Here is a 24,846-nt window from a genome sequence, read left to right as displayed (position 1 = left end):
TCTGTAAGTCAATGAAATGCAATTTAGGAGCACTGAGGTGAGACTTAGTAGAAGACCAGAAGATTAAATAAAATGAACCTCACCAATCAAATCCATTGTAGTGAAGAAAAACACATACAAAGTAACTTCATTACAGTGAAAAATTACCTCAATACATTTCAATCCATTTACGGCTATGACATTTTCATTTGCTACATTTTAATTATCAGAACCTTGGAAACTTTACCGCTATGCACGAACAGGAAAAAAAGGAAAATAACAAAACAATAACTCTTAAACAATCGTTAAATAATTCCATTCCAAAGTGATTTAATAAAACACATTGTATTTCATGGATGGGAAGTGCAGATTTGTTATTAGTGTAATATGGAAAATAAATGAATATGGAATATGGACAGTAATTGTTATTATCCTTAACCACTTTACTGCTTCATGATTACAAGCAGCTATGTGCATTTCAATTGTTCATATACAGTTATGTGCATTTCAATTGGTCATATACAGTTATGTGCATTTCAATTGGTCATATACAGTTATGTGCATTTCAATTGGTCATATACAGTTATGTGCATTTCAATTGGTCATATACAGTTATGTGCATTTCAATTGGTCATATACAGTTATGTGCATTTCAATTGGTCATATACAGTTATGTGCATTTCAATTGGTCATATACAGTTATGTGCATTTGAATTGGTCATATACAGTTATGTGCATTTCAATTGGTCATATACAGTTATGTGCATTTCAATTGGTCATATACAGTTATGTAGGAAATGCAGAAAATGCAGTGCAGTCAAAAACATGATTTTCCTGTGTTTTATATATTATATATATATATATATATATTTCCACACTTTACGGATGGAATAATACTGTGAAATTGAAAATTATTATCATGCCCTTTTAGTGTAAGAGCTGTTTGAAAAGACCACCTGATATGTCAATCTGTTTTGGTGGGATGGAGTTTTGCCCTGCCTGGTGACATCAGGCGGTAAATTAGTTAATTAACCAATAAGAAAGAGAGTTCCAAACATTTCCCCTCCCCACTCAGACCACTCCCAGACTGTTCTAGCAAAATTCTTGCTTGAGAAATGGCGCTTTGCTAAGAAGCCTTTTTTAAACCATTTTAACTGAAAACAATCACACTAAGGTATTTAATTGTTACCCAGAAAGTATTTGATATTGAGATAAAAACATCTACATTGGACCTTTATATCAACATTGTTTGGGCACTCACTTGCTTTTCCCTTTGTATACTGTGGCGTACGAGCCTTCTCCCAGCTTCTCAAGCTTCTCATAGGAATCAGCCTTCCCGAACTTGGGGCTTGTGGGCTGAAACAGAGAGAGAGAGAGAATATAATTCAGGAAAAGAGACCAATTACAGTAGAGAGGACTCAGTTTGGGTGTAAGTGAGAGAGCAGCCATAGGGACAATCTTATATCTGTGTAGACTATGGAAGCGCCACAGCACTTGGGAGTCTGGCTGATGTAACGGCATTGTTACCAAACAATAATGTTAACCCTAAGAAAGTTACAATACGTGCTATTTCACAAGGAGGGACATGGTACAGAAGATGTTGTGGTTTGGGTCAAGAGGCCTAAAGACAACAACACCAGAAACACTCTGTAACACCAGACACTTCTGACCCTGCTGGCACACAGCCTGTAGAAAAATGGCACGGTCTGTTTCACTGGTTTCTACTCTGGATGATGGAAAGCTTCCAGTCATCCAGGAAATGGGTTGTGTAGGATTTCACACACAGAGACTCTGTAATAAAGGTCTGGAGGAAATATCACTGCTGCAGCAAGCAGGACCGAACACGATTGAAAAAAAAAAAATAGTAGTATGTGCTTCGTTTATCTCAGAAGATCTCAAGAGTATATTGCTTTTAAGCCACTTCAGACCCCTATTCCACACTTCTCTAACTAATTTTCGTATTTTTAGAGTTCATTGGTAAGATAACAGTGCAGAAGGTGTATGCTATGCAGGTACAACCATTTTATTAAAGGAGTTTTGGCTGCATGGTATTGACAATCAACTGTTGAATGAATATAGGACGGGTCCTATCAATGATTGAATGAAGATGGTACCCGTTCTATCATTGGAAAACAGCAGGTAGGTCCTATAGAGGTGGAACAAATCCTGACCGTGTCATGTTTCTCTCGAAGCGTTCCATGGGGATCATGAAGGATCATGGAGGATCATGGGACGGTGACAAGAGGTGACACCAGTCAGATGAATTAAGGCCACCGAAGGCAGACCTGGCTCTCAAGAGAAGACAGGCTATGTGCACACTGCCCACAAAAATGAGGTGGAAACTGAGCTGCACTTCCTAACCTTCTGCCAAATGTATGACCATATTAAAGACACATATTTCAGACACAGACCCACAAAGAATTCGAAAACAAATACAATTTTGATAAACTCTCATATCATTTGTGTTTAATACCTGGCCAGGGTAACAGGAGAACAGAGGACACAACAAGCTACTGGATCGGTTTCATAATAGTGTGTCATGTTTAGGGCCTGTTCAATTTGATCCACTCTTACTAATGTTACAGACACACTTTTCAATTATTTAGATATGGGGACAGTAAAGGAAATAAAAGAAAGAGACAGACAGACAGACAGACAGACAGACAGACAGACAGTGAGAATTAACACTCATGCATTTGTCTTGAACTCTTCACAGAAATGGAGTGAGAAAAAACCCATTACCCATAACACACTGCACCTGACATTTCAGCTTCCTCCAAAATCTCTCTCTATCTCAGACAATCAGGCACAAAATGAACTCAACTAGAAAGTCTCAACCTCCATCAGCAACTCTTCTCTGGAGGAAAGTGTGTGTGTGTGTGTGTGTGTGTGTGTGTGTGTGTGTGTGTGTGTGTGTGTGTGTGTGTGTGTGTGTGTGTGTGTGTGTGTGTGTGTGTGTGTGTGTGTGTGTGTGTGTGCATTCGAGTGAGTGAGTGAGTGAGTGAGTGAGTGAGTGAGTGAGTGCGTGCGTGAGTGTGTGCGTGAGTGCAGGGTGTGCGTGTGTGTGTGTGTGTGTGTGTGTGTGTGTGTGTGTGTGTGTGTGTGTGTGTGTGTGTGTGTGTGTGTGTGTGTGTGTGTGTGTGTGTGTGTGTGTGCATTCGAGTGAGTGAGTGAGTGAGTGAGTGAGTGCGTGCGTGAGTGTGTGCGTGAGTGCAGGGTGTGCGTGTGTGTGTGTGTGCATCCATGCATGTGTCTGTGTGTCATCAAGACTCTAACCCTTCTCTTACATTCCATTATTTTCTTTAAGAATAACTGAAAATAGCAATGACTGACAGCAATATAACCTGTTGTGGACCTGTCTGTCCTTTCAGTGATATAGCATTTCAGCCCTGGTGGCAGACAGACATAAAAATATATCTGCGATCTCTTACTATTGTCATACTTTAAATACAGGGGCTTCTAGAGGTTCTGGCTGCTGTAATGTCTCTGTTTTATCTCTGTTTTATCATTTAAAGAGCGAGTGGACCAGGCGAGAGCTCAGGGAAAGCTCCAACACATTCCAGACAATCCCTGGGGAATAACTCAGTTCTCCCGTCATCACTGTCTCTCTCTGGGCAGTGTGGGCACACACGCTCACACAAACACACACGCATGTACGCGCACATACACACACACGCATGCAAAAAAGCACACAAGCACACACATGCAAACACACACTCACAGATTTTAGCAGTGTCTTCTTCCCTCTGGTTGCTATCTAGTCATCTCCTGCAGCCCCACTAATAAGTCCATGCAGCATTTCTGAGGGTTTAATAAACAAAGAAATTCCCCTGGGAGATGACAGGAAGTGAAACAGTATCTGTTAAATCCAGCTGGACTGGCTGCAGGCAGCTCACACATCTCAACCTATTACAGGCCAAATACAGGGCTGTTAAACGCCCCTATAGGGTCTGGTAGGACCAACAACGGGATATGCTGCAACATGGAATCTGCTGCAACATGGAATCTGCTGCAACATGGAATTTGCTGCAACACAGAAGCTGCTGCAACATGGAATCTGCTACAACACGAAATCTGCTGCAACACAAAATCTGCTGCAACACAAAATCTGCTGCAACACAGAATCTGCTGCAACACAGAATCTGCTGCAACACGGAACCTGCTGCAACACGGAACCTGCTGCAACACGGAATCTGCTACAACACGACATCTGCTACAACACGACATCTGCTGCAACACAAACACACTCAGCTAGTGTCTGTTATACAGTAAAGGCAGTAGGTCCTGATCCAGGACCAGATATATCCCCAAAGATACCTCCAACAAACACAGGAGTACTAAGGGTAGTTTATTCAGCCAACAGCCTGGTGAGCCAACACAAACACGTACTCAGGGCCAGTCAATGTGTGAAGCGGCTCTCCAGTGGATGGTTTAGCAGCACACAGGTTGATTATTAGAGAAATGGAGCTCAGGGTTAAGGGTGAGACACATCACTAGCCTGATTTGCTGAGAGCCTACTACCTGGCCGGATACCCCCACTTTCCCCACCAGTTAACAAGGAATTGGAGGTCTCTGGGTAGAGGGGTAAGGTGGGGGTCCTGGGGGGCTACAGTTCAGCTTTGCCTCTCTCTCTCAATTCAATGTATCTCTCTCTCCCTCTCTCTCTGTCTCCTCCGCCAGGCTAAGTGCCCCTTGTACAGTACATCTCATGCATTTTTCATGTCTATGAATGTTCAACCAAATTGATTCTCTAGGGTTTTCTCTTTCAGCCTTTTATGTTATATCTGTTTCTAGGCTTTGACCCCATCCCCCTCTCTCTGTCCTCTCTCTGTCCTCTGGTGGTGGATGGTACATACCTCAGGTCTCTTCCTGCCTACCCCATGCTGGTACAGTACTGTGAGCTAAAGACCCTACTGAAGTTATTTGACATTAGCCATTTAATGTTCTACAACAAGAGTGCAGAGCTCTGGTCCTCAAGGGCAGCAGGGGCAGCGCACACCAGGTGTTTGTCCTTGGCTTTTAATTAGACATTCATTACAATCTGTGGAGCCAGGTGTGTGGACCCTCTGGCCAGTCAGTAGCATTAACTGGTTGATTACATGTCAGGGAGAGAGAGCTGAAACCTAACAGCAGGACTGTGGTCCGTGAGGACTGTAGCTCCGAGCTGTGCACCAATGTACTATTGGAAATACTAGAACATCACTGGAATATAAGTGGTTCAGCATGAAATGTTGATAAGAGAAGTAGGCAGGGAAAGATGGCTGATGGCTACAGTCGCCTAAGCAAGAGGACCATTACATTTACATTACACTTAACATCAATTTACATTGTTAGATGTGTTGTGGCCCAAACAAATCATACTGAAAAATGACTAATTACAGAAATGCCGACAGGCAATTAGTCAAGAATAATATAATAGTTATTACATCTTATTGTGTGTGTACAATAACAATAATAATTGAGCTAAATGAAAATAGATTGAGGACACGATTTGAAACATGTCTAATCTACATGATTAAGCAATACAGGTCTTCTGGTAACAACATTCAATTAGCCACCAAATGGAAATGACATTCTAGTTAGCTTGTTTTCTCATTTTCAGAGCATCAATCTTAACCTAACGTAGGAGGTGTAAAAGAAACGCCTGAGGGAAGTCGGATGAAAACGGAAGCATCCGTTTTGAGGCTTCGCCTCTTCTCTGCTTTTCCCCTGAAAAGTGGATGATTCCGGTGACACGCCCCCGGATGCACCCTCACATCCACCTAAATCTAGTTTTAAATGCCAAAACAAAACACTAGCAAATACAGAATACAATCTGAGTTTCGATGATGTTTTCTCCCATTATTGTCTGATGTTATTGCTATAGCATTGTATGCTGTATATTAGTGACTGTACAGTACTGTACGTATAGACTGCACAGTTTATTGTATACATTTAAAAACAAAACAAAAATGTGTTTTAAGTGAGAAGCAGGCATTGGTCTGAAATTCACATGAGCATCACAATGCATACTTCACCTATACTCTACCAAGGTTTTCCAGCACACCACTTTGACCTACTACAGTAGCTATGTTGGTATTGTACTTCCAACAATGTGTAGGCAGGTTGCTTAGGATTCAGACCTTTTCAAACAGCCTAATTCACACTCCCACAATGATGTGATTTGTACTGCATACAAGGTAATGTATTGTATGTATTCTTTCCACCCCACCACCCCACACTAAGGCAATGTGTGCTGGAGCAAAACACAGCAATACAAGTAAAAGTACACAATAATGACAAATGGCAACAGATTTTTTCCGTTGTTATTAGTATTTATTTCATATTAACAGCTGAATTTCTATAGAGAAGCGAAAAGACAGAATCCCATTTAAGACAATAGGGCATAAACTGGAAATGTTTTCCCTGATCTCTTTTAACAAGACAATGGAGAAAACTCCTGGAAAATACACAAAATAATCAACATGTACCCATGAACTATTTACATGAAAATGTACTTTCAAGTTTTCTGAAGAAAGGCAGAGTACTACACTACCTGTAAACAATAGAGAGTTATTACAAAAGAAACCCTTTACAATCAAACGTACACTCATCAGACATAGTCAACTTTGTACATACAATTCAGGGATGGCCAAAATTGCGCTTGAATAGCTACAGGGTTATGTAGACTTCCTTGTTCATCCCAGTTCTACCACACCTGATTCTACTATTCAAGGTCTCGATGAACAAAAAAGCCTGTATGACCCTGTGGCTCGTCAACAGCAATTTTAGTAACTCCTGATACAAACACCGTGACAAATGACAAACTGCTGAGAAACACCTGTAACAAAAAGTACAAAACACTTCTAAGAATAAATATTTACAAATCTGACATTGGACAGGTGCTCTAAATCCTTTAGCTACAAATGTTTTTAGTAATGTTGTGCACAGCTGTCCAACTCCAGTAAAATAGCACACATTCCCACATATATAAATGGCAGTATAAATATGGGCGTACTCACAGATCTGGAACAGAACATACATAACTACTACTGATAGTGTGTGATGTACTGTGTGAATATGAATAAGCGTAGGTCGTTGCTCAGACGTGGGCCAGCATGAAGAATTTCTTAGCTTCTCAAATGGCAGAAAGTGGCTCCTGAAAAGGAGAATCGTTTACAACCTGTGCTACTTATCGCATGTATTTGTAACGTAGGGATGGCATGCATCTGACAGATGAGGGCAGTGATGTCTTCTTCGAGAGTTTGAGAGCTGGTCTCTCCACCGTTCTCCACTCTGTAGTAGCACGACGCGCGCACCAGTACACGTCATGCTCCATGTCCCTTGCCACTCAACGATGCCCAACAAACCGAAAGGCTCTTTTAAGAAACACCCAATATATTAAAGTAAGCCCACATTGTGCGTACAACAGTGTGTGTGTGTGTGTGGGAAAGGGATGGCGGTGTCAAAAACTATACACGAAAGAGAATGGTCAAAATAGCCACGCCGGTAGGCAAATCCAAACCCAGCGTGTGATGCTAAGCGTTACACTACGGACCCTGTTATAGATACAGTTGAAGTCTGAGGTTTACATACACCTTAGCCAAATACATTTAAACTCAGTTTCTCACAATTCCTGACATTTAATCCCTGTTTTAGGTCAGTTAGGATCACCACTTTATTTTAAGAATGTGAAATGTCAGAATAATCGTAGAGAGCTTTTATTTCTTTCATCACATTCCCAGTGGGCCAGCCGTTTACATACACTCAATTAGTACAGTGCCTTGCGAAAGTATTCGGCCCCCTTGAACTTTGCGACCTTTTGCCACATTTCAGGCTTCAAACATAAAGATATAAAACTGTATGTTTTTGTGAAGAATCAACAACAAGTGGGACACAATCATGAAGTGGAACGACATTTATTGGATATTTCAAACTTTTTTAACAAATCAAAAACTGAAAAATTGGGCGTGCAAAATTATTCAGCCCCTTTACTTTCAGTGCAGCAAACTCTCTCCAGAAGTTCAGTGAGGATCTCTGAATGATCCAATGTTGACCTAAATGACTAATGATGATAAATACAATCCACCTGTGTGTAATTAAGTCTCCGTATAAATGCACCTGCACTGTGATAGTCTCAGAGGTCCGTTAAAAGCGCAGAGAGCATCATGAAGAACAAGGAACACACCAGGCAGGTCCGAGATACTGTTGTGAAGAAGTTTAAAACCGGATTTGGATACAAAAAGATTTCCAAAGCTTTAAAAATCCCAAGGAGCACTGTGCATGCGATAATATTGAAATGGAAGGAGTATCAGACCACTGCAAATCTACCAAGACCTGGCCATCCCTCTAAACTTTCAGCTCATACAAGGAGAAGACTGATCAGAGATGCAGCCAAGAGGCCCATGATCACTCTGGATGAACTGCAGAGATCTACAGCTGAGGTGGGAGACTCTGTCCATAGGACAACAATCAGTCGTATATTGCACAAATCTGGCCTTTATGGAAGAGTGGCAAGAAGAAAGCCATTTCTTAAAGATATCCATAAAAAGTGTTGTTTAAAGTTTTCCACAAGCCACCTGGGAGACACACCAAACATGTGGAAGAAGGTGCTCTGGTCAGATGAATCCAAAATTGAACTTTTTGGCAACAATGCAAAACGTTATGTTTGGCGTAAAAGCAACACAGCTGAACACACCATCCCCACTGTCAAACATGGTGGTGGCAGCATCATGGTTTGGGCCTGCTTTTCTTCAGCAGGGACAGGGAAGATGGTTAAAATTGATGGGAAGATGGATGGAGCCAAATACAGGACCATTCTGGAAGAAAACCTGATGGAGTCTGCAAAAGACCTGAGACTGGGACGGAGATTTGTCTTCCAACAAGACAATGATCCAAAACATAAAGCAAAATCTACAATGGAATGGTTCAAAAATAAACATATCCAGGTGTTAGAATGGCCAAGCCAAAGTCCAGACCTGAATCCAATCGAGAATCTGTGGAAAGAACTGAAAACTGCTGTTCACAAATGCTCTCCATCCAACCTCACTGAGCTCGAGCTGTTTTGCAAGGAGGAATGGGAAAAAATTTCAGTCTCTCGATGTGCAAAACTGATAGAGACATACCCCAAGCGACTTACAACTGTAATCGCAGCAAAAGGTGGCGCTACAAAGTATTAACTTAAGGGGGCTGAATATTTTTGCACGCCCAATTTTTCAGTTTTTGATTTGTTAAAAAAGTTTGAAATATCCAATAAATATCGTTCCACTTCATGATTGTGTCCCACTTGTTGTTGATTCTTCACAAAAAAATACAGTTTTATATCTTTATGTTTGAAGCCTGAAATGTGGCAAAAGGTCGCAAAGTTCAAGGGGGCCGAATACTTTCGCAAGGCACTGTATGTGATAGCATTGCCTTTAAATTGTTTAACTTGGGACAAACATTTCGGGTAGCCTTCCACAAGCTTCCCACATTAAGTTGAGTGAATTGTAGCCCATTCCTCTTGGCAGAGCTGGTGTAACTGAGTCAGGTTTGTAGTAGGCCTCCTTGCTCGCACACGCTTTTTCAGTTCTGCCCACAAATGTTCTATAGGATTGAGATCAGGGCTTTGTAATGGCCACTCCAATACCTTGACTTTGTTGTCCTTACCAAACGAACTTCCTGACTGATTACTTAAGATGTTGCTTCAATATATCCACATTATTTTCCTGCCTCGTGATGCCATCTATTTTGTGAAGTGCACCAGTCCGTCCTGCAGCAAAGCACCCCCACAACATGATGCAAGTGTTCTTCAGCTTGCAAGCCTCCCCATTTTTCTTCCAAACATAACGATGGTCATTATGGCCAAACAGTTCTATTTTTGTTTCATCAGACCAGAGGACATTTCTCCAAAAAGTATGATCTTTGTCCCCATGTGCAGTTGCAAACCCTAGTCTGGCTTTTTTATGGCAGTTTTGGAGCAGTGACTTCTTCCTTGCTGAGCGGCCTTTCAGGTTATGCCGATATAGGACTCATTTTGCTGAGGATATAGATACTTTTGTACCTGCTTCCTCCAGCATCTTCACAAGGTCCTTTGCTGTTGTTCTGGGATTGATTCGCACGTTCATCTCTAGGAGACAGAATGCATCTCCTTCCTGAGCGGTGTGATGACTGCGTGGTCCTATGGTGTTCATACTTGCGTACTATTGTTTGTACAGATGAGCGTGGTACCTTCAGGTGTTTGAAAATTGCTCCCAAGGATGAACCAGACTTGTGGAGGTCTACAATTATTTTCTGAGGTTTTGGTTGATTTCTTTTGATTTTCACATGATGTCAAGAAAAGAGGCACTGAGTTTGAAGGTAGGCCTTGAAATACATCCACAGGTACACCTCCGATTGACTCAAATGATGTCAATTAGGCTACCAGAAGCTTCTAAAGCCATGACATTTTCTGGAATTTTCCAAACTGTTTAAAGGTACAGTCAACTTAGTGTATGTAAACATCTGACCCACTGGAATTGTGATACAGTGAATTATAAGTGAAATAATCTGTCTGTAAACAATTGCTGGGAAAATTATTTGTGTCATGTACAAAACTATAGTTTGCCCCCTACTTTTTCGAACATTCTGTTAAAAATCGGCAACATTTCAGCGTCCTGCTACTCATGCCAGGAATATAGTATATGCATATGATTAGTATGTGTGGATAGAAAACACTCTGAAGTTTCTAAAACTGGTTAAATAATGTCTGTGACTATAACAGAACGTGAACAGCAAGCGAAATCCCAAGAAAAACCTGGTCACAAAAACCACAGAAAAGTATTCATCCGCCAGTCTCTGAATTGTTTATTGCAAGCAAAAATATATAGCCAGGGAGCTTGCAGTTCCTACAACTTCCACACGATGTCGCCAAAAACGTCATTTTCATTGACAAAAATCCTTTGTGTAATGACAAATAGATCCTTCATTTCGTCCAGCATACAGGAATCGATCTTTGGAAGAGAGACAAAGGACAACGTTTTCTTGAGTAGCTGCTATTGAATACAGATCGCCCAGTGATCAATTTGATCGATTATTAACGTTTACAAATACCTAAAGTTGGGTTACAAAAGTAGGTTGAAGTGTTTTGTCAAAGAATATAGGCAACTTATATAATTATGTTGCGTTTTGGAAGGGAGCTTTTTTCCTGAACCAGACAGGCTATACAAATGGATATTTTGGGCATACATGGACGGATTTAATCGGGAAAAAGACCCAATTGTGATGTTTATGGAACATATAGGAGTGCCAACAAAGAATATCATCAAAGGTAATGAATGTTTTATATTTTATTTCTGCGTTTTGTGTAGCGCCGGCTACGCTAATTATTTTGTTTACGTCCCCTTCAGGTATATTGGGGTGTTGCATGCTATCAGATAATAGCTTCTCATGCTTTCGCCGAAAAGCATTTTAAAAATCTGACTTGTTGGCTAGATTCACAACGAGTGTAGCTTTAATTCAATACCCTGCATGTGTGTTTTAATTAACGTTTGAGTTTTAACGAGTACATTTAGCATTTAGCGTAGCGCATTTGCATTTCCAGGTGTCTAGATGAGACGTCTGCGTCTCAGGTGGGAGCAAGAGGTTTTAAAAAGAAAATTGTAGAGTGGTTGAAAAACAAGTTTTAATGACTCCAACCTAAGTGTATGTAATCTTCCAACTTCAACTGTATGTCAACTTGACACTATATGTAAATGGGCAGTTTTGGTCATTCCAAAAATGTTTTTGTTCATTCACTCAGTATTGATTGAACGTTTATTACGCTTGCTTGGTTCATTTGTTTCCCCCGTCTGAAACAGTCAATGTGTTGAACACAGTTACATTTTACCACATACCTAACCAAGTTAGCAAGCATGGCATTTCATTTTGACTTGGACAAGGGATGCGGAAGCAAGATCCTGGTGTTGTTTTACCTGGATGCTTTGCGTGCAACCCGCACCCCTGCTACTTTTTTACTTGTGGATGGCAACCTCAGATTGAAAAGTCACTTAACACTGTGTTGATCAGTCAGAGCAAATTTGGATCATAAAGACAAGAAGAAAATAGCATTGACAGAGGAGGGCGCGTACTGAATTAATGCATCCTCATCCTAAAATATAATTTGTATAATTCATTTCTAACAGTGACAAGTTTGTTCTGGCATGTGTATGTATTATAAATAAGCAGCGTGGCTGTTTTCACAAAGTTCCCAACATTTGGTGTATCTAAGTGGCTATAACAGCAGCAAAGGACGTTCGCTAGCTTATTTGTTTGTGCTCTGATTAAACGCAAGCGTTCAGCCATATGAAAAACCTTCCATAGCAAAATATAAATATAAACAAAATATAAAGACACTGTCTTTCAAAGATAATTCGGAAAATTCCAAATAACTTCACAGATCTTCATTATAAAGGGTTTAAACACTGTTTCCCATGCTTGTTCAATGAACCATAAACAATTAATGAACATGCATCTGTGGAACGGTCGTTAAGACACTAACAGCTTACAGACAGTAGGGAATTAAGGTCACAGTTATGACAACTTAGGACACTAAAGAGGCCTTTCTACTGACTCTAAAAAAACACCAAAAGAAAGATGCCCAGTGTCCCTGCTCATCTGCGTGAACGTACCTTAGACATGCTGCAAAGAGTCATGAGAACTGCAGATGTGGCCAGGGCAATAAATTGCAATGTCCGTACTGTGAGACGCCTAAGACAGCGCTACAGGGAGACAGGACCGATAGCTGATCATCTTCACAGTGGCAGACCCCGTGTAACAACACCTGCACAGGATCGGTACATCCGAACATCACATCTGCGGGACAGGTACAGGATGGCAACAACAACTGCCCGAGTTACACCAGGAACGCACAATCCCTCCATCAGCGTTCAGACAGTCCGCAATAGGCTGAGAGAGGCTGGACTGAGGGCTTGTAGGCCTGTTGTAAGGCAGGTCCTCACCAGACATCACGGGCAACAACGTCGCCTATGGGCAAAAACCCACCGTCGCTGGACCAGGCAGGACTGACAAAAAGTGCTCTTCATTGCCGAATCGCGGTTTTGTCTAACCAGGGGTGATTGTCGTATTCGCGTTTATCGTCAAAGGAATGAGCGTTACACTGAGACCTGTTCTCTGGATCGGGATCAATTTGGAGGTGGAGGGTCCGTCATGGTCTGGGGCAGTGTGTCACAGCATCATCGGACTGAGCTCGTTGTCATTGCAGGCAATCTCAACGCTGTGTGTTACAGGGAAGACATCCTCATCCCTCATGTGGTACCCTTCCTGCAGGCTCATCCTGACATGACCCTCCAGCATGACAATGCCACCAGCCATACTGCTCGTTCTGTGCTTGATTTCCTGCAAGACAGAAATGTCAGTGTTCTGCCATGGCCAGCGAAGAGCCCGGATCTCAATCCCATTGAGCCCGTATGGGACCTGTTGGATCGGAGGGTGAGGGCTAGGGCCATTCCCCCCAGAAATATCTGGGAACTTGCAGGTGCCTTGGTGGAAGAGTGGGGTAAGAATTCACAGCAAGAGATTGGCGAATCTGTTGCAGTCCATGAGGAGGAGATGCACTGCAGTACTTAACTGGTGGCCACACCAGATATTGTCTGTTACTTTTGATTTTGACCCCTCCTTTGTTCAGGGACACATTATTCAATTTATGTTAGTCACATGTCAGTTTATGTCTCAGATGTTGAATCTTGTTATGTTAATACAAAAATGTGCACATGTTAAGTTTGCTGAAAATAAACGCAGTTGACAGTGAGAGGATGTTTCTTTTTTTGCTGAGATTACCTAGGTAGCTAGCTAGCTAATTTCCTTTTCTTCTTATCCAACTGGTGAAACCTATCTAGCTACAGCTACCAGCATTTTCCTAGTTAGCTGCTACTGTTGCGCAGCAACTGAGTTGCACCCGGTTTAGAACTCTGAGATTCGTCTGAAAAGTTGTTAGCATTGTCAAAAATGCTCCAGAAAAAGCAATAAATTGTGAATTTAATAAAAACTGTTTAACCTACAAAACATATTCATTCCATGTAGCCTCGTTTTATTCCGACGCCCCTAATGCTAACGACTCCGGTATAGTGGTTCTCGGTAATGGCCGGACGGATCATGACGAGAAGCGGGAGGGTGTCAAATTGGCTTACATGTGATGGTAGGGAGATTTGAATTTAACATTGCGCTTCAACCAATGCATACTATAGTCGTACCAACCAGTAAAATGTACTACAGGCCTATAGTCTGTACTGTATACTATCGACCTTACAGTATACATTGAATGACCGTACTGTGTATTGTATATACTGTACAGCAGGGTTCCCCAACTGGCAGCATGCGGCCCAAATTTGGCATGTGGGTGGTTTCATTTGACACCCAAGTTTTCAGAGCAAAAAATCAACAACCATTTAAAAAAAAAATTAAATGTTGGACATAAAAGACTGTAAAAACACCAGGAAAACAGCTCCAAGTGATTTGTATTTAATAAATCTGTTGCCGTGTATTTCCACGTTTTAGTCAAGCATTATATCTGTTTGGGCTTCTTTCGGTCAACTTGCAGTCTACAAATTATTGGTCATTATGTTCCGGCCTCCCGACCATCCGCTCAACAAGAAATCAGCCCACGGCTGAATCTAGATGATGATCCCTGCTGATCAGTGAGTAGACAACAAACTGTGTATACTATAGACTGTGCTGTGTATTTTATATACAGTGTGTAGCATACAGCATGTAGGCTACTGTATAGACTTACAGAGCTGGGGCTGGAGTGTCGGCGCAGTTTGGGCGACTCTTTCCCAGTAGAGGAGGCCTTGGAGGAGATACAGGCATTGTTCTCTGAGTGCACCCTCTTCACCTGGCTGGCGGGTTTCTCGAAAGCGTCGAAACCGCTCTGTGTCCGCTGAACCCTTACCTTCCTGTCCTCAGGGATGGTGTCCAGGGGCGTGATGACCGAGTCCTTTCCCTGGCCGCTGCGTGTGGACATCTTTGTGACACATATCTGAGAGGAGAGAGGGACCGAGAGAGAGGGAGGAGAGAAAGGAGAAAGAGGTTGAGCGAAAAATGAAAGTGAGGAAAATGATTCCATCTGCATTTACTGCTGTTCGTACCAAAATTGTCCCACCCCACCTAGTCCCCTCCTCCTCTCTACCTTCATGTAATCTCTCTGTCTGTCTCCATCTCTCCCTCCCTGTGGAGTCCCAGTGCTACCTCTCTCTGTTAGAAGATTTATATCTCCATATCCCTCTGATCAAAACTCAGCAACCATACTACTCTGTTTCTGCTGCTGCCTCTTTCACATCCCATTGCTGCTGTGCCTACACACACACACACACACACACACACACACACACACACACACACACACACACACACACACACACACACACACACACACACACACACATACATGCATTCCCTCTAAACACAATGCAACCTACCGGCTACTCCACAGCTGCCAAAGAGTGTGTTTGTTCCCTGGGCAAAAAAAGGACCAGGCAGCGTGTCGTGTTGTGCCACAGCCTACCTTTCAGATAAAATATTTAGTACTGGACTCCCCAATGAGCTGCTACTCTAATCACTACACATACACAGTGACCAGGCTGCAGAAGAGTCACCTTGCAGCTCTCAGAGCAGAGCAGCTCTCTCACCCAGGTTAGGATTAGGGTTAGTCACGCTCCACAGTTGAGCTTCTGACAGGGATCAAACAAAAACAAAATCAGGAGAAACTGCCAAGAAAAAAATATATTTATTTTACAGCTAGAATCCTTAATTGAAGCAATAACAAAGAGTCCTCCCCACCCGTTTTACTAAAAAGCTCAAACAAAAGAAAAGAAAGTAACTACACAGATTAATAAATAATATGTCTTGATATTTTATGGAGAAAGGCATTCATTAACTGTCTAAAAAATGTATGAAAAATGAGCGCTGCCAGATATGTGCAATTTCATACCAAATATTGCGATTGTGAATTTAAGTTGCGAATTAGTGGTGTCCCGATACTCAATACTATCAAGATACTCAATACCATCAAGATACTCAATACCATCAAGATACTCAATACCATCAAGATACTCAATACCATCAAGATACTCAATACCAAAACAATACCACAGCAAAACAAGAAAGCATATTAGCCAAAGTCACAGAATGGCTCTTGATCCAGAAAAATGAACTCAGCTACTGCTCTGTTCAATCATTGGGCATCTTTTGAGTTCAACATCATGATTACATCAAAAAAAATGAAACTATCAATTTGACTTTGTTTTTAGCAATCTAACTACATAACACCATTATGGTAATAATTTAATGGTAAATCTCTATTGATAAACGGGGTAAATCAAAATGTAGCCTAGGCCTATCCACAGTACAGGTGAATGCATATTCAATAGGAGTGTGTGCATGCATTGAGTTATTTAGCTTTTTGTCGTACAAAATGCCTAGGGTATCCATTAAACTAATTATCATTGCGGGATTAATGTGATGCAGTAAAGTAATTTAAATACAGTGCCTTGCGAAAGTATTCGGCCCCTTTGAACTTTGCGACCTTTTGCCACATTTCAGGCTTCAAACATAAAGATATAAAACTGTATTTTTTTGTGAAGAATCAACAACAAGTGGGACACAATCATGAAGTGGAACAACATTTATTGGATATTTCAAACTTTTTTAACAAATCAAAAACTGAAAAATTGGGCGTGCAAAATTATTCAGCCCCCTTAAATTAATACTTTGTAGCGCCACCTTTTGCTGCGATTACAGCTGTAAGTCGCTTGGGGTATGGCTCTATCAGTTTTGCACATCGAGAGACTGAATTTTTTTCCCATTCCTTGCAAAACAGCTCGAGCTCAGTGAGGTTGGATGGAGAGCATTTGTGAACAGCAGTTTTCAGTTCTTTCCACAGATTCTCGATTGGATTCAGGTCTGGACTTTGACTTGGCCATTCTAACACCTGGATATGTTTATTTTTGAAACATTCCATTGTAGATTTTGCTTTATGTTTTGGATCATTGTCTTGTTGGAAGACAAATCTCTGTCCCAGTCTCAGGTCTTTTGCAGACTCCATCAGGTTTTCTTCCAGAATGGTCCTGTATTTGGCTCCATCCATCTTCCCATCAATTTTAACCATCTTCCCTGTCCCTGCTGAAGAAAAGCAGGCCCAAACCATGATGCTGCCACCACCATGTTTGACAGTGGGGATGGTGTGTTCAGGGAGATGAGCTGTGTTGCTTTTACGCCAAACATAACGTTTTGCATTGTTGCCAAAAAGTTCAATTTTGGTTTCATCTGACCAGAGCACCTTCTTCCACATGTTTGGTGTGTCTCCCAGGTGGCTTGTGGCAAACTTTAAACGACACTTTTTATGGATATCTTTAAGAAATGGCTTTCTTCTTGCCACTCTTCCATAAATGCAAGATTTGTGCAATATACGACTGATTGTTGTCCTATGGACAGAGTCTCCCACCTCAGCTGTAGATCTCTGCAGTTCATCCAGAGTGATCATGGGCCTCTTGGCTGCATATCTGATCAGTCTTCTCCTTGTATGAGCTGAAAGTTTAGAGGGACGGCCAGGTCTTGGTAGATTTGCAGTGGTCTGATACTCCTTCCATTTCAATATTATCGCTTGCACAGTGCTCCTTGGGATGTTTAAAGCTTGGGAAATCTTTTTGTATCCAAATCCGGCTTTAAACTTCTTCACAGCAGTATATCGGACCTGCCTGGTGTGTTCCTTGTTCTTCATGATGCTCTCTGCGCTTTTAACGGACCTCTGAGACTATCACAGTGCAGGTGCATTTATACGGAGACTTGATTACACACAGGTGGATTGTATTTATCATCATTAGTCATTTAGGTCAACATTGGATCATTCAGAGATCCTCACTGAACTTCTGGAGAGAGTTTGCTGCACTGAAAGTAAAGGGGCTGAACAATTTTGCACGCCCAATTTTTCAGTTTTTGATTTGTTAAAAAAGTTTGAAATATCCAATAAATGTCGTTCCACTTCATGATTGTGTCCCACTTGTTGTTGATTCTTCACAAAAAAATACAGTTTTATATCTTTATGTTTGAAGCCTGAAATGTGGCAAAAGGTCGCAAAGTTCAAGGGGGCCGAATACTTTCGTAAGGCACTGTATGTTGCATAAGAAAACAATCTGCTTTTATTAAAGAGTGCAAGATCTGTTTCCAAGTCAATAAATGTTGATTTAACTCGTTGACTGCTAATCTTTTCCTTTTGCGCATGTTAGAATCTCTGCGGGGAAACACTTGAACCTTTATTTAAGGCTATTTTCTGTGAATTGTGTCGTTATTATGTGCGACTACAGACAACTGTAAATTAGGTTATTTGCGGGGTTTCTTCGTCATTTCAATAGCATTGAGTCTATGAAATTGACTCAAATCTGGGTTTCTGATTGTAATTCAACTATTGGTATGTTTTGCCTGGACAGACACGGCCACCAGTGTTTGTTTAAAATATAAAATGAATGTTTTAACAGATTGCTCAGTTCAAATTGAAAGACGAATTAATTCAACATAAAAAGCGAGGCGATTTCGATGTAATACGTTGTCTGTTACCTAAGTGGTCGGCTTGAATAACATACAGTATTGAGAATGGAGTCGTATTTAAATAACAAAATCAAAGAAGAGACAGTTTCCTAAATCTGATTAATTCTAATAATAGCGGATAGGTAATTGCGAAATTGTTTTTTCTCTTCTTCTTATGATGTATTTTATGAATGCGGTGCATTACATGTTACTTTTATAGTCTTGGACATGTCATAAGTGTAAAGCCGAAAGAGAAGAGAAAGTTGTTAAGTTTGTTTTTAACCTTACGATAAAGGTAAGCGCTGAACGTTGTTAGAGAATGGTTTATATTTTTTTCCTACCGGTAAGAATAGAAGAGTTGGTTGTGCTCGCTGGGCTATATCTCGCTGTAAGGGATTCAGTGGGACATTTGCATGTATTATGGGACATTATAATCCGTTTCCATTATGTGGAACAATGTCCGGTCATTAAAGTGGATTGCAGTTTGAGTTTGAGTTTATTTTTTATTTTTACAGGGACAGCGCACATGAATCAACGTTTCAGTAAAAGTGCTGGTTTTAGCCAGCTGGCTAATTGTCAACCGCAGTCCCTGGGCAGGTTATTAAAAACAATTACAATAACAATAACAATAAAGACAATCAAGGAGCAGTGAGCACATGCAGAGCAACATAGAACAAGCAACACGTAGCACGCAAAAAGCAACAACAAAAAAAGACATAAAAGCAACAAAGTGTTTCCACGCCTCATCAGCTACAGACAACATGGAAAGCAGCAATACACAGCTAGGGATTATGTTCACTAGTCTGATTGGCCTTTAGCCATGTCTTCATGTTATCTTTGAAGGTGTGATAAGTGGTACAGTTGTGTGTCTGATGGAAAGGTGTTCCAGACATGGGAAGCTCTAACAGAGAAAGCAGATTGACTAAAGGTGCTTTTCCTTAAGAGAACTATACAGTCACCTCTCATGGCAGACCTTGTGGATCTGCTGCCATAGGTTTGGGTTTTCTGTACTGAGTGGAGGGGGAGCCAGGCCAATCACTTTGAGAGCCTGTTTGTAGACAGACTGAATGGGTATGAATGTTGTACAGAAAGCTTGGGCCCAACTAGACAAGCAGTATGTTAAGTGGGGAAGCAACATAGATTTGAAGAACAGTTTTGCTACCTCTGTAGTCAAACAATCGAGTATGTATTGGAAATTTCCTAGGTTGAATTTGGAAATTTGAGTTACTTTTTCACCTGCTTTTTAAAAGAGAGGTTGGAATCAAGTATGATGCCAAGGTACTTAAAATCGGATACCACCTGGAGCTTCTCCCCTGACACATAGACATCTGGCTCAGTGGCATCAGTTGTCCTCTTTGTGAGGGACATGCAGACAGTTATTTTTACATTGAGATACAAACATGAGTCACTAAGTCACTTTGTAAACTGGACCATTACAAGAATGAGTTATTGTGTAGCTTGTTGTTTGCTCTTTGTATTCAAATATATCACTGTATCATCTGCATACATTTGAACTTCAGAGCCAGTACAGTACAGTATAACGTGGGAGTGAATTGTAAACGTTAGGGTAGACATAAACTTTTCTGAAGTTTTACTTTTCTGAGTTTCAATTAAACATGTGAATTCTTTTGATAAAGAAATTAACTGGAAACCCAGGATACGACATGTATGAATTGTTTGACTGTTTCATTAACTTTTGACTGTTTCATTAACATTAACTTTTCTAATATAGTAAGAAACACTTCTTTGAAGGGTTTGTATGAACTCTGACCTCTGTCCTGAATTTCCAGTGTGTGTTGATCACCCTCATTGGAAAGCCATTTGGATAAAGAATTTAAGGTAATTTGTAATACTGATTTGAATGCAATTTGTAACATTGATAATTATGATGAAGTTTATAGTTCTTTGCCATATTTGTGATTTAGACTAATGTGAAGAAGGAGAGGGTGTTGCCTTTGACTAAGGGTAGGCTGCCTTAAGTCTATTATCCTTTGGACCGGATGTGTACAATTCTGTATGGAGTTATTAAGGGTAGTGATTCTAATTCTATTTTTTTTTATTTTTTGACCCGTAGTAGTTTTGGATTGAAGTTTACACATATTGAGTGATATGTGAAGGAGTGTACAGTATTGTTGTGTTGTTTGTGTTGTCTGTTCTGTTTTGTTTTGATACAAATCTCACCAGATTAGGTCTGCTGGATTGTTGGGATTTCTCCCGATGGGTTATAGGTCTAAATTCCTGATCCTGTGGCTCTGAGATGAAGTTGACAGTGTGATGAGGGGTATAAGCCAATTTGAAAAATTGTTTCAATAGAATATGTTGTAATTCTCTTTGACATCTTTAGACATTGGTATTAAGAATAATTGGTAAAAGTAACAATTCATCATATAGTTAATGCTTGTCTGGATTTCCTGAATCTAAAATGAACTGAACTGTTGTTCTGATTTTTGCTCTCTTGAGGTTATCATGAAAGGTGACATCAGTCTGTGTTTTAATGCATGGAAGAGATAATTGGAACAAGTACCTCAAAACCCCATCTAACTGGCTGAAGAAAAGCCAAAGGCGCTCAAAATCGCCCTGTCCGCACCACTTCTACTGAAAGAGTCCTGAGCCAGCAACCTGTATGTAACGTCCGATCTAAACTGTCAACTGTTTTTCTCTCATGCAATTTCTCTCAGGAGTGTGACAGATGTCCACGTGGGGTGAGCATGGCAAACAATCTGTTCCAAACTTCTCTTATGTTGCTGGTATAATGGTTGACGAATGGACAAGACATAAGGTAAAGGTGATGGCGGCTCAGGTGAGACATTGAAATTGGGACATTATCATGGACCCATCCACTTTGAACTGTAAAGCTATCTGAAGAAGACTGTCATGACGTTGGCCTGGGGGGTAGGTTAATGACAGTCATAAATACTTCTTCCCCACTTTTTTCCTCTCTCTACCCTACTGATGTTACATTTGCAAAACCCTTGGTTAACATAGAGATTCTGGGAACATCAGAAGATGTGGGGAAATGAACTATATTCTGGTAATCCGACCAATGGAACATATGCGGTGGTACTTAATGAATATGATGTCAGTTCGGTTGTCATCTGAGACATTCTCATCAATGATAAGATGAAATAAACTCAGTGGAAAGTGGAAAGTCAGTGGAAAGTCTACAAATGTTTGAATATGAAATTATTCGTGATGGGATGAAATGTGATTTTATAGCTTCTAAAATGTGAGATTTGGGTTTTCATAAGATAGGTGAGGGACATGGGCTATAAAACTTTTCAAACACGCCCTCCTCTCCCTTCCTATATAAGCCATTGACGACAATGTAACCTCCTGTTCTGAGGACGTGAGGACGACGGTTCGATGTCAGAATGGTTCAGATATCAGATAATAATTACAGAACGAAGCCAACATCAGCGTGAGCTTTGGTTGCGAATGGTATGAACTTTGAACTCTTATTCACTACAGAAGTGATACCTCCTAGCCGTTGAGTTAGCAACAGCAGATGCAAAAGCAGGTTAGGAAGGAACAGACAGAGTATCCAGTCTACCACACAACAACATTACTACAATGTATCCAATTTACCAGCAGCGACATTCTTCAAAGGACAAAGGACTCGGTTTGTCAACACGGCCTTCCATCTACCACCAACCTACCAAAGCGCAGCTCAGAGTAAATATTTATTGCATCTTCCTTTTCCAAATGTGCGGTAATTTAGAATGCATAAAATACTGTATTTACGATAGCACAGCTTCGCCCTTTGTTCCTCAGTCTTCCCGCTCTTTCACTCAAACCCAGACCCTTTTCTTTTGTGCAACCAGCTGTCATATCTGTTCCGCCCGCTAGGGACGTTTTCCTTTATGAGGTCATTTGTAATCAAGTTATGATTTAATTATGTGTATGTGTAATTCTGTGTGATTAGTTAGGTATTTAGTAAATAAATAATTAAACCCAATTTTGTATTGCTGATTCAACATGTTAGCCAGGATTCGTGCAGATAACCAATAATTTACAACTTTCAGATGAGACTGAATTAAGATGACGATTAATATTGACTGCTATTGATGTAAAGTATTACTAGGTCTATAAGAGTTTATTCGGAAGATAATAGCTCTATAAATATTATTTTGTGGTGCCCCGACTCTCTAGTTAATTACATTTACATGATTAGCTCAATCAGGTAATATTAATTACGGAGTAATTATTTTATAGAATAGCATGTCATATCACTTAATCCGGAATAGCCAAAGACACGACAAGACAATGAAGAAGACGCCAGAAGAATCAGTGCCTGAAGGGGGGGGGGGGGGGGGGATCAACTGTGCCAAAAATGTATTTCGACCTTTGTGGTATCAGGTTGATTGTAGAGATCTACACACTACATCAAAGCATAGTAATTTAGATGAAGAATGCATTAAGATACTGATCTGTATTATAATCGTGATAAGAAAGTTAATATTATAACTATAGGATAATTATACTGTATGTTAATATAAATGTACATTCTGCCAATGTTGATGTGTGTTAAATTGAGGGGTTTTGACTTTGAGTGATAGGATCTATTTAAATCACTGAGCAATGTCATTGTGAATTTGGTTTGGATAATTCATTGAGTCTTGATTATGATTTGGAAAATGAATGATTTTTAAAACTGATGGATTGATTGGTGAATGGGGAGAGTGAAACGGATCCTAATCTATTTGATTTATTTCCGTTACCAAATTACATGTTTGATGATAATGATAATACTCAGAAACTATAGCAGGTATGATGGTAATGGCACATAGAGACTATAGGAGTTGCCTTATAAGTAGATCCAGAAAAACACTGGTTCCAACTCACGCAACATGACTACAAAATATCTAATAAGTTACCTGTAATCTTTGTCAAAACATTTCAAACAACTTTCCTAATACAACTTTAGGTATTTTTTAATGTAAATAATCAATAAAATTTAAGACGGGATAAAATGGGTTCAATAGCGGATAAAAACAAAGTGGAGCGAACTTTCAGGTCGCACGCGCCCCCAACCAAAACAATACACTAGACTCGACCCTCGTTCTGAACAGCCCTACTTCTTCATTACAAAAAGGAAAAACATCAACCAACTTCTAAAGACTGTTGACATCCAGTGGAAGCGATAGGAACTGCAAGCAAGTGCCTTAGGAATCTAGAACCACATAGAAAACCCATTGAAAGCACTGTCACCTGAAAAAAAAAAATCCTGGATGGTTTGTCCTCGGGGTTTCGCCTGCCAAATAAGTTCTGTTAAACTCACAGACATCATTCAAACAGGTTTAGAAGAGGAAAGTAACTGTAGCCCTCTATAGAGATACAAGATGAGGCTGGGCTAGAGTTAGCGATGGGGAAAAGAGGTTCAGATACAGTAAGTCTGGGCATTGGGTTAGGCTTTGGGAAAGGTAGATGCTTTTAAAACTTTTTCCCCCCAATTCACTTATATCAGCTACAGTATCTTTGCACACAGCGGTGTTGATAAGAATGATGTATATTAACCCTGGATTGCCAAATGCTATGTAATGACTATTGAGAGGCTTTGAAGCCAGTGGTCGGCCATATTGGCACTCCCCAGTAGGAGCAGTCCTCCAATGTGAATGGAGTTCTACAGTATTTCAATTCAATATTTCAAGGACTAAATGACATGTATTGAAGTATTTTATGTATTTATTAAGGTGTCTGTAATAGAATAAACGTGGCAAAAACTAATTTAGACATTAATAAATGTATTTCTATAACTTCCAAAATATGTTTTTTACAACTGAGGGAGTGCCACAGTCCCTCCACTGAGGGAGTGCCAAGATGGAGGCACGATGGCTTCAACACAGTGCCCCCATCAGACATCTAGTGTATAAATCATTGGTTAATAAGCCTGACTAGAATAAAACACTAATTCAAATAGAGCAAACCAGACCCTTTACAGCTGTCCACAAAACAGAACTGTGTCCTGACCTGTCCCTCCATCCCTTAATCCCTCTGTTCTTCCATCCTACAATCCTCCATCCGTCCATACCTCTGTCCCTCAATTCCTCTGTCCCTCAATCCTTCCATCCATCCCTCCTACAGGTATCTATCTATCTATAGGTTGTGTGAGTTGTACAACCCTTCATCCATCTAGAGCCAGCCATCCAACCAGTCAGTAAGGTAACCATCCAGCCAGCCGACCAGTGGCCCAGGCCTCACCTCCACCTCCTCCCACTGATTAGTACCAAGAGAACTTGGCTCTGATTTGGATGAAGATGTAGGATAAAAAACTCATATGAGTAAATTGGCAGGCTTCCCCAGCACTTCCAGCCTAAGGAGCCAGAAGCATGCAGGGTCACTCAGACCAATCACTCT

At 40.7% G+C, this 24,846-nt stretch overlaps 1 protein-coding gene and 1 pseudogene across 2 annotated transcripts in view; one reads left to right on the top strand and one right to left on the bottom strand.

Moving 5' to 3' along the window:
- LOC110503753 (cyclin-dependent kinase 14) overlaps positions 1 to 24,846 on the bottom strand; it is a 215,632-nt gene that overhangs the window by 145,806 nt on the left and 44,980 nt on the right. For both annotated transcript variants that reach the window (XM_036970578.2, XM_036970579.2), the window contains 2 exons: positions 14,705 to 14,950; positions 1,241 to 1,335 (listed from right to left, as the gene is read on the bottom strand). In XM_036970578.2, coding sequence (XP_036826473.1) covers positions 1,241 to 1,335; positions 14,705 to 14,950 — 341 coding nt within the window. The remainder of the gene's footprint in view (positions 1 to 1,240; positions 1,336 to 14,704; positions 14,951 to 24,846) is intronic.
- LOC149984494 (uncharacterized) lies at positions 12,475 to 13,258 on the top strand (annotated as a pseudogene).

Source organism: Oncorhynchus mykiss, chromosome 3 (assembly GCF_057628025.1).
Source record: "Oncorhynchus mykiss isolate SJ-2025 chromosome 3, ASM5762802v1, whole genome shotgun sequence".
In the NCBI taxonomy this organism is placed as follows: domain Eukaryota; kingdom Metazoa; phylum Chordata; class Actinopteri; order Salmoniformes; family Salmonidae; genus Oncorhynchus; species Oncorhynchus mykiss.
Note: the sequence above shows the minus strand (reverse complement) of the source record. Positions and strands in the feature narration are given on the sequence as shown.